General features: G+C 41.2%; 1 protein-coding gene across 2 annotated transcripts in view; it reads left to right on the forward strand.

Annotated features, from left to right (window-relative positions):
* CAMK2A (calcium/calmodulin dependent protein kinase II alpha) overlaps window positions 1–15,505 on the forward strand; it is a 281,034-nt gene that overhangs the window by 83,859 nt on the left and 181,670 nt on the right. For both annotated transcript variants that reach the window (XM_073567989.1, XM_073567988.1), the window contains exon 2: window positions 400–494. In XM_073567989.1, the coding sequence (XP_073424090.1) occupies window positions 400–494 (95 nt within the window). The remainder of the gene's footprint in view (window positions 1–399; window positions 495–15,505) is intronic.

The following is a 15,505-nucleotide window of genomic DNA, read 5'->3' on the forward strand; positions in this document are numbered from 1 at the left end:
GGGCCCACCGGTAACATCAACTCCATGGCCCCACTTTTCAGCTACATGCAAATATGATTTTATCTTCATTCACGAAATTCTATAGCAATAACTTGGGTCGATTGCTAAATTTATAAGTTGCCTTTTGTCTGAATATGGTAAATCAAGTGTATTTTGTCAAGTACAAGAGGGTGGTAGCCCTCTCCTGCCCAGCGGCCCACCAGAGGATTTTCCTGCTCTCCTGTGGACCAGTCCAGGCCTGACTGCAACATATTACACAAGAAATTTGGATGATAGTTCATCTTTTTCTAACTCATCGTTGTGTTAAAGCTTTGTAATTTCTGCTACCATAAGTGATCGCTACTGACATTTCAATGTACCGTAACTAAATATTGACCATGCTGCCTTTTTCTTCCCTAGGGGAGCTTTCTCCATTGTCCGAAGATGCGTGAAAGTTTTATCTGGTCAGGAGTATGCAGCAAAAATCATTAACACGAAGAAGCTTTCAGCTCGAGGTGAGTGTGGGGTGACAACCTTTATTTTTTTTCCCACGCTGCCACAGATAGATAAGGTCACCACTACATATGGAATGAATCTAGATCCTATCTACGGAAAACTAATTAGAAAAAAAACCTCCTCAGGAACGTGGTATGAAACAGGGCACACGTGTCACCATGATGGAGGAGATGAGACATAACTGATAGAGAGACAAGAAGGAGGTGAGAGCTGAATGTATCATACGAGAGGCTCGGAGTTATGTTGTATTGACCGAGTGACATAGATTTCATTGCATCTTAGCTCCGAATAAATGAAGGCAATTTGCTCAAATTTTTTCAATTTTTCAATTTTCGTTTTTTAAAACTAAAAAACTAAAATAATTTCAAAAGTGTAAACAAGTGTTCAAAATATCAGACACCTTTCTAAGTCAATGGGATTCATCAAAGATCATTGGGTTCCACATGAAAACAGGCAAAATTAAAAAAAAATATATATTTATTGTACTAGTCAACAACTATTACATCCTGTTTCCAGTTTATCATGAAAAAATTTGGCAAAAGGTCCTCTTCAAGACAGACGTTATAGATAGGGAAATTCTAATGGCACGTTCATTCGGGGATAACTCTGTTAGAACAGTTAAAGAGGTTGTGCTGCGGACAAAAGTACATTTTAATCACTATATCTTGGAATAATAATAATTTCCATAATTGGATGTGTTTAAAAAAAATGTTCCTGTGCTGAGATAATCTTATAAATGTTGCCCTGCTGTGTACTGTGTAATGGCTGTGTCTGACCATACAGGGACATGGTCTGATCATACCACAGCTCCTGGGCAGGGGAGGAAGCAAAAGAGAGGATACAGACAGGACAGCATGAGAGTGCAGCCAATTCTTACTTTGAGGTAAAATATTGTTTAAAAACAGGCAGTGAAAGAATAGTTTCCATGCGGTCCTGTCTGTATACTCTCTTTTGCGTCCTCCCCTGCCCAAGAGTTGTGATCCCATGCTGTTCTGTCTGTATACTCTCTCCCTGCCCAGGAGCTGTGGTATGATCAGACCATGTTCCTGCACGGTCAGACACAGCCATTACACAGTACACAGCAGGGACACATTTATAAGATTATCTCAGCACAGGAACATTTTATTTAATCACATCCAATGGTGAAAAGATCTATTGCTTAAAATATGCTTTTGTTCGTGGCACAACCCCTTTAATAGTTTTACTCTCATTGTACTGTCAATACTGTAAGTACACCCTGTTTTTAGGGGACACACTCTTATAGAGCTTTTAATTAGGGTACTCTTATAGTGTTTTTGATGAGGCCCTTTCTTAGCACCATTAATAGAAGAACTGTAAATAGGGGAACTTTGATTGCACTGTTATTGGGGGACACTTTTTAATAGAATGAACTTCAATTACACCATTAAACAACAAGAATCAAAACAAAAGTACAACAGAGTGCGGTCCAAGTGTCAACCGTTTTTCTCGTACATAGAGAAATTAAAAGCAAAAGTTTCTCCACCTTATCCTTTCCGACAGTTTGTGTACATTGGACTGCACTTGAATGTCATCCAAGTGCGGTCCAATTTCTTCAGGGACTCATTGACTTGCTTTGCCGATTTTGATCTGACCATTGAATCAAAATCGAACATGACTGTGGGATTTTCCGCAAACCTCTTGGTCCAGTAAAAATTACGGACATCTGCAAGGCTCCATAGAATATCACAGATATTAATGCTATAAATGAAAAATACGTAGGGCTCTCGTACATGAAGATTGGGCATCTAAATGAGGCCTTAAAGGAGTTGCCCACTACTTGAACAATCACTTCTCAATTTGAGTGTTTGGCCCCATTAAGATAAAAACACTTATACTCCCCTTCCATGACAGTGCCGTTTCAGCGGTGTTGGCAATCACATTCCTGGGACTTACATGAGGTTGTTACGTCACGCAAGCCCTGAGCCCATGCCTGCCACTAGGAATTTTCGAGCCCCTATGAAACTTCGCACAGGCTCCATCCCAGCTATGCCTCCATCCCTCGAATCTTCCACAGTCTCACCGCCCACTCTTGGAAAAACTCCACTTTTGCACCATGTCCTCACCAATCACACATTAACAGTTCCCATCGAACACCACACCAAATACATAGCCAGCAGATTTGTTTTGGCCAAAAGAATATTTGAACCGCCTCCACAACAAGGTAGACTCTTTTGTCCAGGCCTTACTCTACTCTATCCTATTAAACATTTCTTAAAATATCCAATACTCTTTTCAGGTATATTTTTCTTTAAGGGAATGTTTCACACCATTATTTGTTACACCCCACCCCCCAGTCTCAATTAATCTTTATTTGCTGTACCCCACCCCCCAGTCTCATTTCATCCTCATTTGCTCCCCGTCATTTAATTCATTTTAGAAAAAAGGCTCGTACGTGATGATGTCGTCAAATACGCGCAATCACATGCGCGTCACAGAATAGGCCCTGAAGCTGCATATCTATTCTACATTGACAGCCGTGCACCATCAGACAGGAAAGCTCCACATTCACATAAGTGGAGGGGCATGGATACTGTCCGGCTCTGCCTCTTTCCTTCTGCTCACCGGGCCCCATACAGCAGTAAGGGCAGTAATGCCCTAATGGCGGCCAATCAGTGCTGGCTTCTTTGTTCCCAACTTTGAACAAATCGAACTTAATGATGAAGTCTGAGTGCAGCCCTGACTTCCTGTTCTTGTTCGATTTGTCCAAAGGCGGGACATTGAAGCCAGTGTTGATTGAGCACAGGGCTCACCTGACATAATGTCACGTGATCAAGGGGAAAGCCAATGCTGATACCGCTGGAACGGCACCAGCATGGGAGGTGAGTATAAGTGTTTTTATTTTAACAGTGGCCAAACATAAGGAATGAGAAGGGGTTGTCTGATTCAAGTCTTTTTTTTTATTACCTAAGTACAGTGTATTATGGGGGTCTCAGAATATAGAAAATCCCCAAACACCTATCAAGCAATGAGCATTTGAATGGGTTTTTGCTTTGTGTGTGAATAGAAAATGATATTCAGTAAGCAGCAAGTTTCCTTCAGCCCATTTATGATACCATTACAATGGATTAACATTATGTGAATGCTCGCCTTCACATTAATAAGCAATGGTACACACACGCAAACATTGCCACGGGCCATTTATAATTGACAACCACAAATTAGAGAATTGGGAGACACAGTAAACGGGGAAATATACAATGTAATGCTGATAAAATTTATCGTCAGCTGGGAAATTTAAGATACATGGATTTTTCTTGGGGCGTAAATGGTACAAAATAATGAAAGGAATGTATATTTATGGGATCCTATATTATGGGATTATTTATGGGATTCTATATTAATTTCCGATGCCTGTGGTTTATTTTGGGGAAGTATTGGTTTTCATAAATCAATAGTAGACATGATTGCAAGCAATTTTATAATATACTGTCATGGCTAAAAAGTGTTGGCAAAATGGCACCCTTGAAAATGTTCCAGAAAATGAAGTATTTCTCCCAAAAAATAATGCAATCACACATATTTAGTTATACACGTTTATTTCCTTCGTGTGTATTGGAACAACACAGAGAAAAAAAAGGCAAATTGGACATAATTTCACACAAAACCCCCAAATAGTTGGCACTTTTCCAAAATTGTGGGTAAACAACTTTTTTTCAAGCATGTGAAGCTTGTTCAAACTCACCCGTGGCAAGTAACAGGTGTGCAAAATATGAAAATCACACCAGGTACAAAGGGGAGAAGTCTTTGCATTGTATGTTTGTGTATAAATTGAAAATTTTGAAAATGAAATATCAGTCCAGATGGTGAAATAAGCAGATTTCTCAAATAAGATATATTACAAAGTTTTTTATTTTCAAGCGTGCTACTGATCTTCGAAAAACAGAAAAAAATTGAAACAACGGTTACACTTTAGAGACCAGCCAAGTATGGGGTCCCATTGGCAATGCTCAGTGGAAGAAAAATATGATCTCTCTTTTTAACTTTCTCACAGTATGAAACTATCTCACAAGTACTAACTAGGAGATGCTTTCATCCTTCGGAGAGCCAATTTACATATGTTTTCACATCCTTTTCTGGTCCTTTTGTCAGTTTTTAAAATCTTTGTTCCATTTTTTTTTGCGCATGAAGACGAAAATAAATTCTAGCTTCTCTTACCCATCAAACAGTAAACTACATAAAGAATATGGATGACATTCATGCTGTGACGTCTGTCTGTTGCGAGTCTGAGCTGCAAGTAAGACAGCACCCCGAGAAACCCCGAGACCCTTTACCGCCATACAGGGATCTGCAATTACAGAGGAGCCCATATGCCTATGAGAGCAGTGGACCGGAGCAGGACGGTCGCCAGGAAGGGACTAATAAACGGGACCGAAAGCGTAGTCAGAAGACAAAGTCAAAAACCGGGCGAGCAGCAGAGGTACAAAATCAGCAGGCTGTAGAAGGGTTAAAAATCCAGGCTAAGGTCAGAGTCAAAAACCGGGTGAGCAGCAGAGGTACAAAATCGGCAGGCTATAGAAGGGTCAAAAAATCCAGGCTAAGGTCAGAGTCAAAATAGTAGTTAGACACTAGAACACTGGGGAAATTAAGACTATATCTGGCGGCCTGGAGGACAGGCTCCACAGTATTTGAAGGACACGGCTACCTCTCACAGGCTCACAGCCTGATGACCTAATCTGGACCGCCCCCAGAACCAGGCCAGGTGGCGATGCACCAACCACTTCACCTCTGACAGAAGAGCGAAGCCTGCGCCCACCAGACACCTGCGCAGGGACCCCTTCTCTGTCACCACCATCACCCACAGGAGAAACACATCGATGCCCAATGACAGGGGCATGCGTCAAAGGAGCGGGACCATATGAGGATATAGCTCTCCAATCACCGGCACTACCAATCGAAGGAGTCCGGCACCTCCCAGCGGCCGAGGCAGGAGCACCAGCCACCGAGTCCAACGGCGATGTGACAGTCCGGCACCTCCCAGCGGCCGAGGCAGGAGCACCAGCCACCGAGTCCAACGGCGACGTGACACATGTGCAATCCATTTTTTCAAGGGGTCATTGACTTACATAGATCAAAGTAAGACATGTCTATGAAACAATTGTCTGGAAAAAAAAAGTACAATCCCTGTAACCTGTCAGCGCTGACTTCTCTGATCCTGCCATTGGACAAACCAAGACTTCAGGAGAAATGAGAGCTGCTGTTGATGATGTCAAGAGGAATGTGAAGCCAATGCTGATTGGCCCAAGGGATTACGTAGCATAACAATATCAAGCAATCCCTGGGAGAGCCAGTGTGATGATAACACTGGAACAGTGCCGGCACCTGAGGTGATTATAAGTGTTATTATTTTACTGGGGTGAAACATAGAGATTCAGCAGGGGTTGTCCGAGTAATGAGCAACCCCTTTGAAGAGACCAGCTAAGTATGGAGTCTTAGGTTGGTTTCACACATCATTTTTTTGGTATCTGGGCTATCCATTATTTGTGCCCCAAGGCGGTCTCACTCAGCCAGTTAGACTTTGCTGTACACTGATGAGGGGCAAACACCCCGAAACAGGCTGCCTGAAGATGACTTTCTGCCTTGGCATTTATCCTTGTGAATGTTACAGGGCTCATTACAGGTCAGACATTGACTTACAGGATAACAATGCTGTCCGGCTACCTTATTGAAACCTCGTAATAGTCAATTGAGTACACGTGAAAATAAGAAACTATGCAAAATGATAAATCTGCTTTTTAGTCCTCTTGCACTGATCTTTCATTCTCAAAATTCTCAATTCACAGGTAAAATATAATTTTAGCCCCAAATTGTGCATCTTTGAAAAAGTAACAAGAGAAAACAGAGCATTCAATTTGTTTTGCACTTTCTCGTGAGTACACTAATACTCCATATGTGGGGGAAAACTACTGTTTGGGCACACAGCAGATCTCAGAAGGGAAGGAGCACCATTCAACTTTTGGAGCGCAGATTTGGCTGAAATAGATAGAGGACGCCATGCGGCATTTGCATAGCCCCTGATGTGCCTAAGCAGTGGAAACCCTCCCACAAGTGATTAATTTTGGAAACTACGCCCCTCAAGGAATTTATATAGAGGTGTGGTGAGCACCTTCAACCTGTATGTGCTTCACAGAATATTATATTGTTGAGCTGTGAAAATGAAAAAAAAAAATTTGCTTTAGCCTGAAATTTTTCATTTTCACAAGGGTAACAGGAGAAAATGTACCACAAAATTTGTTGTGCAATTTCTCCTGAGTACCCAATATGTGGTGGAAAATGAATGGGCACATGGCAGGGCTCGGAAGGAAACGAGCGCAACTGAATTCTGGAGCTCAATTTTGTCTGGAATAGATTACAGATGCCATGTCACATTTGATGAGCCCCTGACATTCCGGAATTGTATAACATTGGGTTGAGTAAATGGAAAATTACCATTTTTTTCCACTAAAATGTTGCTTTTGTCCCAATATTTCAATTTTCAAAAGTGGTAATAGGTGAAAATGGAACATACGATTTGTTACACAATTTCTCTTGAGTACGTCAATAATGCATATGTGGTCGAAAACTACTTTTGAGGCACAGTGCAAAGCTCAGAAGGGAAGGAGCGCCATATTGGAGTTGAAATTTGGTTGGAATGATTTGAGGGTGCTGTGACACATTAGGAGAGACCCTGAGGTGCCAGAACAGAAGAACCCCTCCATAAGTGAACCCACTTTATAAACTACACTACTCAATTAATTCTAGGGATGCGGTGAACATAATGACACCACATGTGTCTCACAGATTTTTTTTTACCTCTGAAATGTTTTAGCACCAAGTTTTTAAGTTCTATAAAGGCTAATTGGGAAAAATGGACTGCATAGTTTGGTGTGCACTTTCTCTTGAGTGCGCCAATACCCTATATGTAATCAGGAACTACTTTTCAGGTACAGTGGAAAGCTCAGAAGTGAAGAAGCGTCACATTGTAGTGCAGATTTGTGGGGGCCATGCCCTATTGGAAGAGCCCCTGAGGTGCCAGGACAGCAGTACCCCCATAAGTGACCCTGTTTTACAAACTACACCTCTCAATTAATTCATCTAAGAGTGCAGTGATTATGCTGACACAACGATTGTGTCTCAGAATTTTATAGCAGTGGGCAGTGAAGAAAAAATTACTACATTTTTAGAACAAAAATTTAGTTTTAGCCCCAGATTTTACATTTTCACATGGGAAAATGGGTAAAAATTATACCAAAATCTGTCACACAATTTCTGCTGAACATGGAAATACCCTATGTGACTGTACAGTACTGCTCGGGAGGGAGAGTGTTACTGCGATCTTTGGGAGGCAGAATGAACAATTCAACAGCAGGCGATGAATTGCGTTTATATATTTTTTACACCGTTCCTCATGCGGTATTTGTTCTTTGGTCTCTGAGTTACAGCGATGCCAGATTAATATTATTTTCTTATGTTTTGCCACTTTGGCACAAAAAAATATTTTGTAGAACAAGGAAATATTTTTGCATCGCTGATGGAGCTATATGGTGGCTTGGTTTTTGCGAGTCAAGATGGCATTTTCAGTGATACTATTTTTATTTCCATTTGACTTTTTGATCACATTTTATTCCACTTTTTGTTCGGCAGTATGATGAAAAAGGATATTTTTTGCCATTCTTTTTTATGGTGCTCACTAAACAGGATAGTTAGTGTGACAGTTTTATAGGTTGGGTCATTCCGGATGCGGCAGTACCAAATATGTGTGCTTTTCTTGTTTATTTTTGTTTTTGCATAAAAATACCTATTTATTGGTGCAATATTTTTTTTCATTTTTTTAATCTATTTTGTAACTCTTTCTTTTTTACTTTTCCTTTTTTCCTTAACTTTCATTTCTCTGATTGCTGGCATAATGTATTGCAATGCACCAGCATTACAATGCATTTTGCATATCAGTATTACACTGACAGAAGCCTTTAGACCATGCCCTTGGCATGGTCTAAACAGGCCACTATAGCTGCCTTTCCAATAGGTCATGATAAGGACCTTGGCTTGCCATAGTAATGATCGAGTCCCTGCTTTAACTTTGCGGAAGGGAAAGGGAGTCCTCTCCCTCTCCTAGCCTCCTAAATGCTGGGATCGATATTGATCGCACGACTCCTGGCTGTGACAATCGGGGCTCGGCTATCACATAAACCGAGCTCTCACTGGTGATTGTGTGGACACAGTTCCTGTCGCAGAGACATGCCTATACGTCATGGGTCGGGAACCCCTACCAGACCATGAGTTATAGATATGTCAAATGTTGGGAAAGGGTAAGTTAGAGAAATTTTCATTAGTATCAATAAAAAGGAGTAAGCAGCCCCTCATGTCAATTTCAACAGTCAGACACCCTAAAGTGTATGGGGGCGCCAGTCAATTGTTTGTCGAGGAAGATGTAGATCAAGCATGTCTGATTTCAGTCTGCCCAATGTATTGTTCTACCACAGATAAGCCACCATCAGGGATGTCTGTAGGCAGTTTTCTCATAGAGAACTCAAGAGCACTCGGCCAAACGAACTCTGTTGTATATGGAAGAGATGAGCAAAATGGTTGGCAATCGCGCGATCGTCCGAGGCAGCACGAGTTCCCATATAAACGGGGATGTGCTGTTCACAATATGTGAACCGTATGGGCTGAAATAATATATTAATGCCTTGGAGTCACAACTATGGTAATTTTCATTTAATGTTTTCCTCCTCGCCATCCAAAAAAACATTTTTTTTTAAATTTTTCCAATGATATAGCTTTTTGAGGTCTAATTTGTTGTAATTTTGAATGTCACTTTTCATTTTACCATATATTGTACCGAAAAATGGTGAACAATTTCCATGTGAGGTGGAAAACAAATGTAAAAATCAGCAATTCTACAGGTTTGGGAGTTTCGTTTTGTTTACGCTCATTATGTGGCTAAGCTAGCCAAATATTTTTTTTTCTAGGGGTCAGTACACTTATGGTGATACCAAATTTATGAAAAAATTTTTTATGGAATTGAACAGGTTTTGTTTTGTTTGTAGATTTTGTTGGTATCATATTGAAATCCATGCAACTTTCCTTTCATTTTTCATTTTTTTGAGAGGTCAAATTACAAAACAACCCCTGCGACTTATCTTATTTTTAATTTTCATTTTCTGTGTCGGCTTTCAACAAAACTTTTCTTACTTTGGACAATTATACATACACTGATACCAAACATGTTGTTCTATATTGTTTAGATTTTATTGGTTTAGATTGTGCTTTTGGGAAAGCGTGGTGATTTACACTTTTATTTATTTAAATATTGATTAAAAAATGTTCTCTTTACATTTTGTATTAGACCCCTTATGCCCTTATCGGACTTGAATCTGTGATCAAGCTTGAGTGTGTAGACAAGACACTGCAATACTGTAGTATTGTCGTCTACTGAATAATAGCCTGGGCTTCATAGGTGTATGGCTGGCCATACACATTAAATGGCCGTCAGTGGAAAGATCATTTGGCTCACAGCCATATCAGCTGACTTTCCCATACACAGGAGCTCTCTTTCGGCCATGTACTCCTGTGTTCTCTATAAAAATCCAGCTGGCTAACAAGTCAGCCGGTGGCTTATCTTAGGGAGAACAATCGATCAGCGATCTGAAATTGGACATGCCTGATTAACACCACTCCTGACTATCATTTGACTGGTGTCGTCATACAAATTAGACCATCGGTCGAACCTGTCGATATAAGCATAAGTCTAAAATGTACAGCCAGCATGGCAGACATTAAAGCCTTCACTAAGCTCCGGGCTACCCCAACAATGTCATTTACACCCAGTGATCTTGTTGCAAGAGGGATGATGGCAAAAGAAACAGTATTACCCCTACCCATTTGCAACCTCTTAAGAAGTCAAAAGCGGAATAGCTATGGGCAAATCAACAATGAAGTCACTGGGCAAGGTCTACAAATCAAGGAGCATTTCACTGGCGACGAAGACATGGCTTGTACATACTTTGGTCTTTTCTGTAGTAACATACAGATGTGAAACCTGGACGATAAAGAATCAAGACCGAAGACGAATCGATGCCTTTGAAATGCTGTGCTGGAGAAGGATGTTCTCGATATCATGAATGGCAAAAAGAACAAATAACTCAATTTAGGATCAAATCAAGCCAGACATGAGCTTGAAGCAAGGATCAGGATCACCAAGCTACGACTTGCCTAATTTGGACACATTATATTAAGAAAGCAATCACTGGAGAAGGACATCTTGGTCAAAAGAATAGAAGGAACAAGGCAAAGAGGAAGACCATCAACCCGATGGCTTGATACAGTCAAGATAATGTGAGACCCTGGTGAACCTATTTAGGCTTGCACAAGATCGGTCTTCCTATAGAGTGTTAATCTTTCTAGTTGTCATGGCTCGAGATCAAGCCGAAGGCTGTTAAGTAATAAATAATAATAAAATGAAGAACTGTGACAATTGATGGTGCCATCTGAGTGATTAAACTGGTGCTAGCTTGGATCACAGCAGATACTCTCAGGTGCCAGCTGTATAATACAGCCAACAACTCCACAGCATGGTGTGAGCTTAGCCCCTGAGCCCACTCCATACATTCAGTACACACATCAACCATACCTGTGTCCTGGATGTTGCCAAGAGGTTAATGATCTTTTGTCCCCATTCACTTTGCAGCTGCATGTGTAAAAGGGATTAAAATGAGAACCAAAGGGCTTGTTATGTCATCAATCAGGCCTCATTACCTTTTTCTTTGCAGTCAGAATGTTATAATGTAGCTTCCATAGGGCCAGCTGCAACCTTCGCACCTGCTGTAGTTACACATACATTTCATATATTCGTATAACTCCACTAAAGCAAGCTAAGTAATAACATCACAATCAACGCGAGATATAGGATTAAAAGTATAAGCTGTAAAATAAGATAAAATGCAAATTAGTTCTAATTATTTTAACTTATACATCCATCAGTCTACAATAACTGCCTGAAGAGTGTCCACTAACATGCTCTTTAGCAATAAGACACTCATTAGTTCCAGTAATACTCTGAATGAGTCCTATTAAGACTCGTAAAATGACCAGTAGAGATGATGCCCATGATCATACGCAACAGGATGCCTATTAGCAGATATTGTCGTAATAATGCAAAATCAACGATATTACCTATGTAGTATAATGCATACAAAAAACATGCCAATGGCAATTGAACGCATCTAATTTTCCAAAAAATTCAAATTGCAATAATAATTGCTCTGAAAAGGTATGCGTTGCACTCTGAGATTCTCCATGAATGTATGCAACCCGCTTTCAAGCTCTTTAACACAAAAACAGCCTTAGTAATGTCAAAGTGACCTCACCATAGAAAAGCATGGTAACCTGTAGTAATGAACAGTCCATTTAATACCAATGCAATCACAGTCTTTTAAAATTAAAAAATGGTCCAAAAATTATCCTTCTTAGTCATTTGTGATCAAGCAGACCATCTTATGCTGAACACTGACTCAAACTGATGGTGTCGTTGCTAGAGGTAACATTGTCCCCCTGTAACTGAGACAAGTAGTGTGATATATATTCCATAAAGCTGCTCACTTCCTCCCCATTGATCTACTTGCTGGTATCAAATTAGACCATTTTTGACCTGTGATTGGAAGTGTCATGGTTTGTTTGGAAGTTAGGCTGGTAGCTCAAGGGTTAAGGCATTTTGGCCTCTCTCTGGCTATGATAGAACTTTAAATAGCCTCAGCTGGACTCCGATCTTTGTCAGTTATACTTCTGCCCTCGACTGAGTAGTTTGACCCTTGTGTGCTTGTGCCTTGTGCCTGCTCTTTGTATGTTATCCTGTTACTGACCCGGTTCGTTTCCCCATTTGCCTTTTGTCTATTGATTTGGTACTACTCGTTCGTTTGCCTGATTTCTGACTTCTGCTCCGTCCTGACTGCCCGTTTTGCCAGTCCCCATGGTACTCCTGCTGCCCTCTACGGTTTCTGACACTTGGCTTATATTTGACTCCTCTTTTGTACCACGCTTTGTACCTCGCTGTCCTGTTCTGTTGGCATCCGCTGCTCTCCACAATCTTCCACGGGAGCGTTGCAGCTGGCTCCACCCCGGTTCCATCCCCTGCGGTCACGTGCCGCAGGTCCTGCACATCAGCGGTCGCTCCCCATCCCAGTAAGCTTTCTGTGTAATGCCCAGCCCCACTCATCTGAGGCACAGCGGGACACGTGTTCTGAGTGAGCTTATCAGTCATGGTGTTCCTGACATTATGAGTGACCAACACAGTCTTCTGGCGCTTGGGGTAGTATGGACCCCATGTTCACCCTTTCTGAGCAGGTGAAGCACCTGACTCGCATGATGCCGAAGTTGACTATGGAGCAACAAGCTCTTGCTCAGACTCAGCAGCAGGTATCTGATGCGGTGCGAGGAGCCTTGTCATTGGGGGTTCAGTGGGCAGGGGCTAGAGATGTTACTCTAATTCCTCCTGAACCTTCGGTTAAATTGACAGATACCTTTTCTGGGGAAAAAGTGAAGTTTAGAGCCTTTAAGGAGGGCTGTAAGCTTTTTTTTTTTCCGTTAAGACCCCGCTCTTCTGGGGATGAAACTCAGAGGGTGGGGGGTCATAATATTTCTATTAAGGGGAGCCCCGCAGGCCTGGGCTTTTTCTCTACCTTCCACAGCCCCTGAGAGAATGTCGGTGGATGCATTTTTTGAGGATCTTGGGCATATCTACAATGAATCCGACCGTGTGCATCTAGCTGAGGACATAGTGAAGAGTGTTGGTCAGTGGAAGCACTGTCCCCCTGGTACTCCTGCTTCCCTCTACGGTTTCGGACACTTGGCTTGTATTTGACTCTTCTTTTGTACCTCGCTCTTGTACCTCGCTGTCCTCTCTGTATTGGCCTTGGCTCTCCTGACCTACTCTTGTTCTGTTGGCGTCCGCCTCTCTCGGCAATCTTCCCTGGGAGCGTTGCGGCTGGCTCCACCCCGGTTCCACCCCCTGCGGTCACTTGCCCCAGGTCCTGCACGACAGCGGTCATGCCCCGCCCATTAAGCTTTCTGTGTGCTGCCCAGCCCCACACGTCTGGGACATAGCGGGACACGTGTACTGAGTAAGCTTATCAGTCACGGTGTTCCTGACTGGAAGAACTGCTGCCAGGATGGCTGGTTACTGTAGTGGTGTTGGTGTTTTTGCTGCTACTAATGGCTCACATATTTTTTGCCATGGTATGTTTTTTTTGTTCTTAAACATTACTTCATCCATTGGTGTTACCACTTTCTCTTACCATACATTTTCAATAGCACTATAATTAACTTTTGACAATATCTTCAACCTTTGTCAAAAAGGACACAACAAGAAATGCTAGGTAAATAGGTATACATATAGAAAGAAAAATGTGGCATGTATGGTTGTCAAATTGAACTAGTAAAACAAGTGTGAAAAAACAGACATGCACAGTTAAATGTTGACATTTTTTAAACTTTCTTTTTTTATATTTTTTTTATATTTTTTTAACAAACTTCAACCCCTGATGATTTGACTAGTAAAGAAGATATGATTTTAGGAATTTTCTGTTACATTTAAAAAACAAAACAAAAAACAATTATTCCCCCTCTTCACAAAAAAGCATTGCACAAGAAATGCAAAAACTCAATACAGTCACTTGTGACAAGCAAGCACACTATCTCTGAACTACTGAATTATTTTATCTGTAAAAATATTGTGATGGCTTGCTGCTGCTTTCCAGTGCATTAAGAAAATAATGTGTAATTGTAATTCCAATGTTGAAGGACAGATGCTACATCATATCCCTGATCAGTCACACTAAATCTGGCACTGCTGCTGGCACCTCCCCTATCTCTCTCCCCCAATTAATTGAATCTTTATATTATTCAGTCTACTGCTCTCATGTTCTTCAGTTCAATAGTTGTACAACACATTACTATCTGTCCAATGTTTTAGGGCTTTCTCGTCCTATCTCTATTGCTGAGGTGTGAGCTCTGACTTCCTCTCACTATACAAAATCACCCTAAAATGGCTGCTGTATTCCTAGCATATTTATTATACAGACTATGATAGTACCTCCTGATTGGAGGTGCTATACCATGTGATGTGATAGCTGCAAGGTATTATAAGGAAGTCTGTGGGGTCTCGCCTGAAGTTATTTGAGCCTCTTGTGGCTGGTGCAATTTTCTGCAATGTGTAAAAAGATGTCAAGCATTTTTTTGCAAATTGAATCAACAGTTGTTCTAGTTCATCGGAACTTGCGAATATCAAAAAAAGGATTTGATCACATCTGCTCAATAATCTTTGGGTTGTAGCGCAAGAACTCGTATATGTGAGCTGAACAAAGTTGGAGAGAAAAATGAATTGGGATATGATGTGCAGGGAGCCTGCCAGGCCGGTTGTCTCCTTGTAGCAAGTTGGACACCACACCTCCAAAGACTGAGCAAACATGTGGGTGTGCCATGTAAAGTTGTTGTGAGCTTGCAGAATGTGTGGTGTCACAGGAAGCATGTAATGTATTTATGTGTACTAAAAAAAGCCCTCCTCCCATCAAAGTTTTTACACTCTTAATATATTGCAGTCACCATATTATATAACACTGTGTTCGAGCAATTGCTAATTTTGCCTTTCTACCCAGCTTTCTCCTGTTTTCCATTATGTCTATGACATCAAGTGATTAAAAACTGACTAGCTGAATCCTTCTAAGCTCTATGTAGAAATAAGAGGTGAATTTTCCCTGTTTGAGTCATAAGTCACTGCAAAAGTCCCTGGCAGGGGGAGGAGTGAGCAGCTGGGTCAGGAGTTGAAGAGGGGGATGACTTACAAAGTGAAAATTGACCTCCTGTTTCTGCATAGAGCTTAGAAGGATTCAGCTAGTCAGTTATAATCACATGATGGCATAGACCTAATGGAAAAAAGAAGAATTAATTGGGGAGAAGGGAAAATGAGCAATTGTAAGTACACAGTGCTAAGCAATTCAGATGACAGCTAACCTTTCTG

Source organism: Dendrobates tinctorius, unplaced genomic scaffold, assembly GCF_039654945.1.
Source record: "Dendrobates tinctorius isolate UK_male_01 unplaced genomic scaffold, ASM3965494v1 ptg000020l, whole genome shotgun sequence".
NCBI classification, from domain to species: domain Eukaryota; kingdom Metazoa; phylum Chordata; class Amphibia; order Anura; family Dendrobatidae; genus Dendrobates; species Dendrobates tinctorius.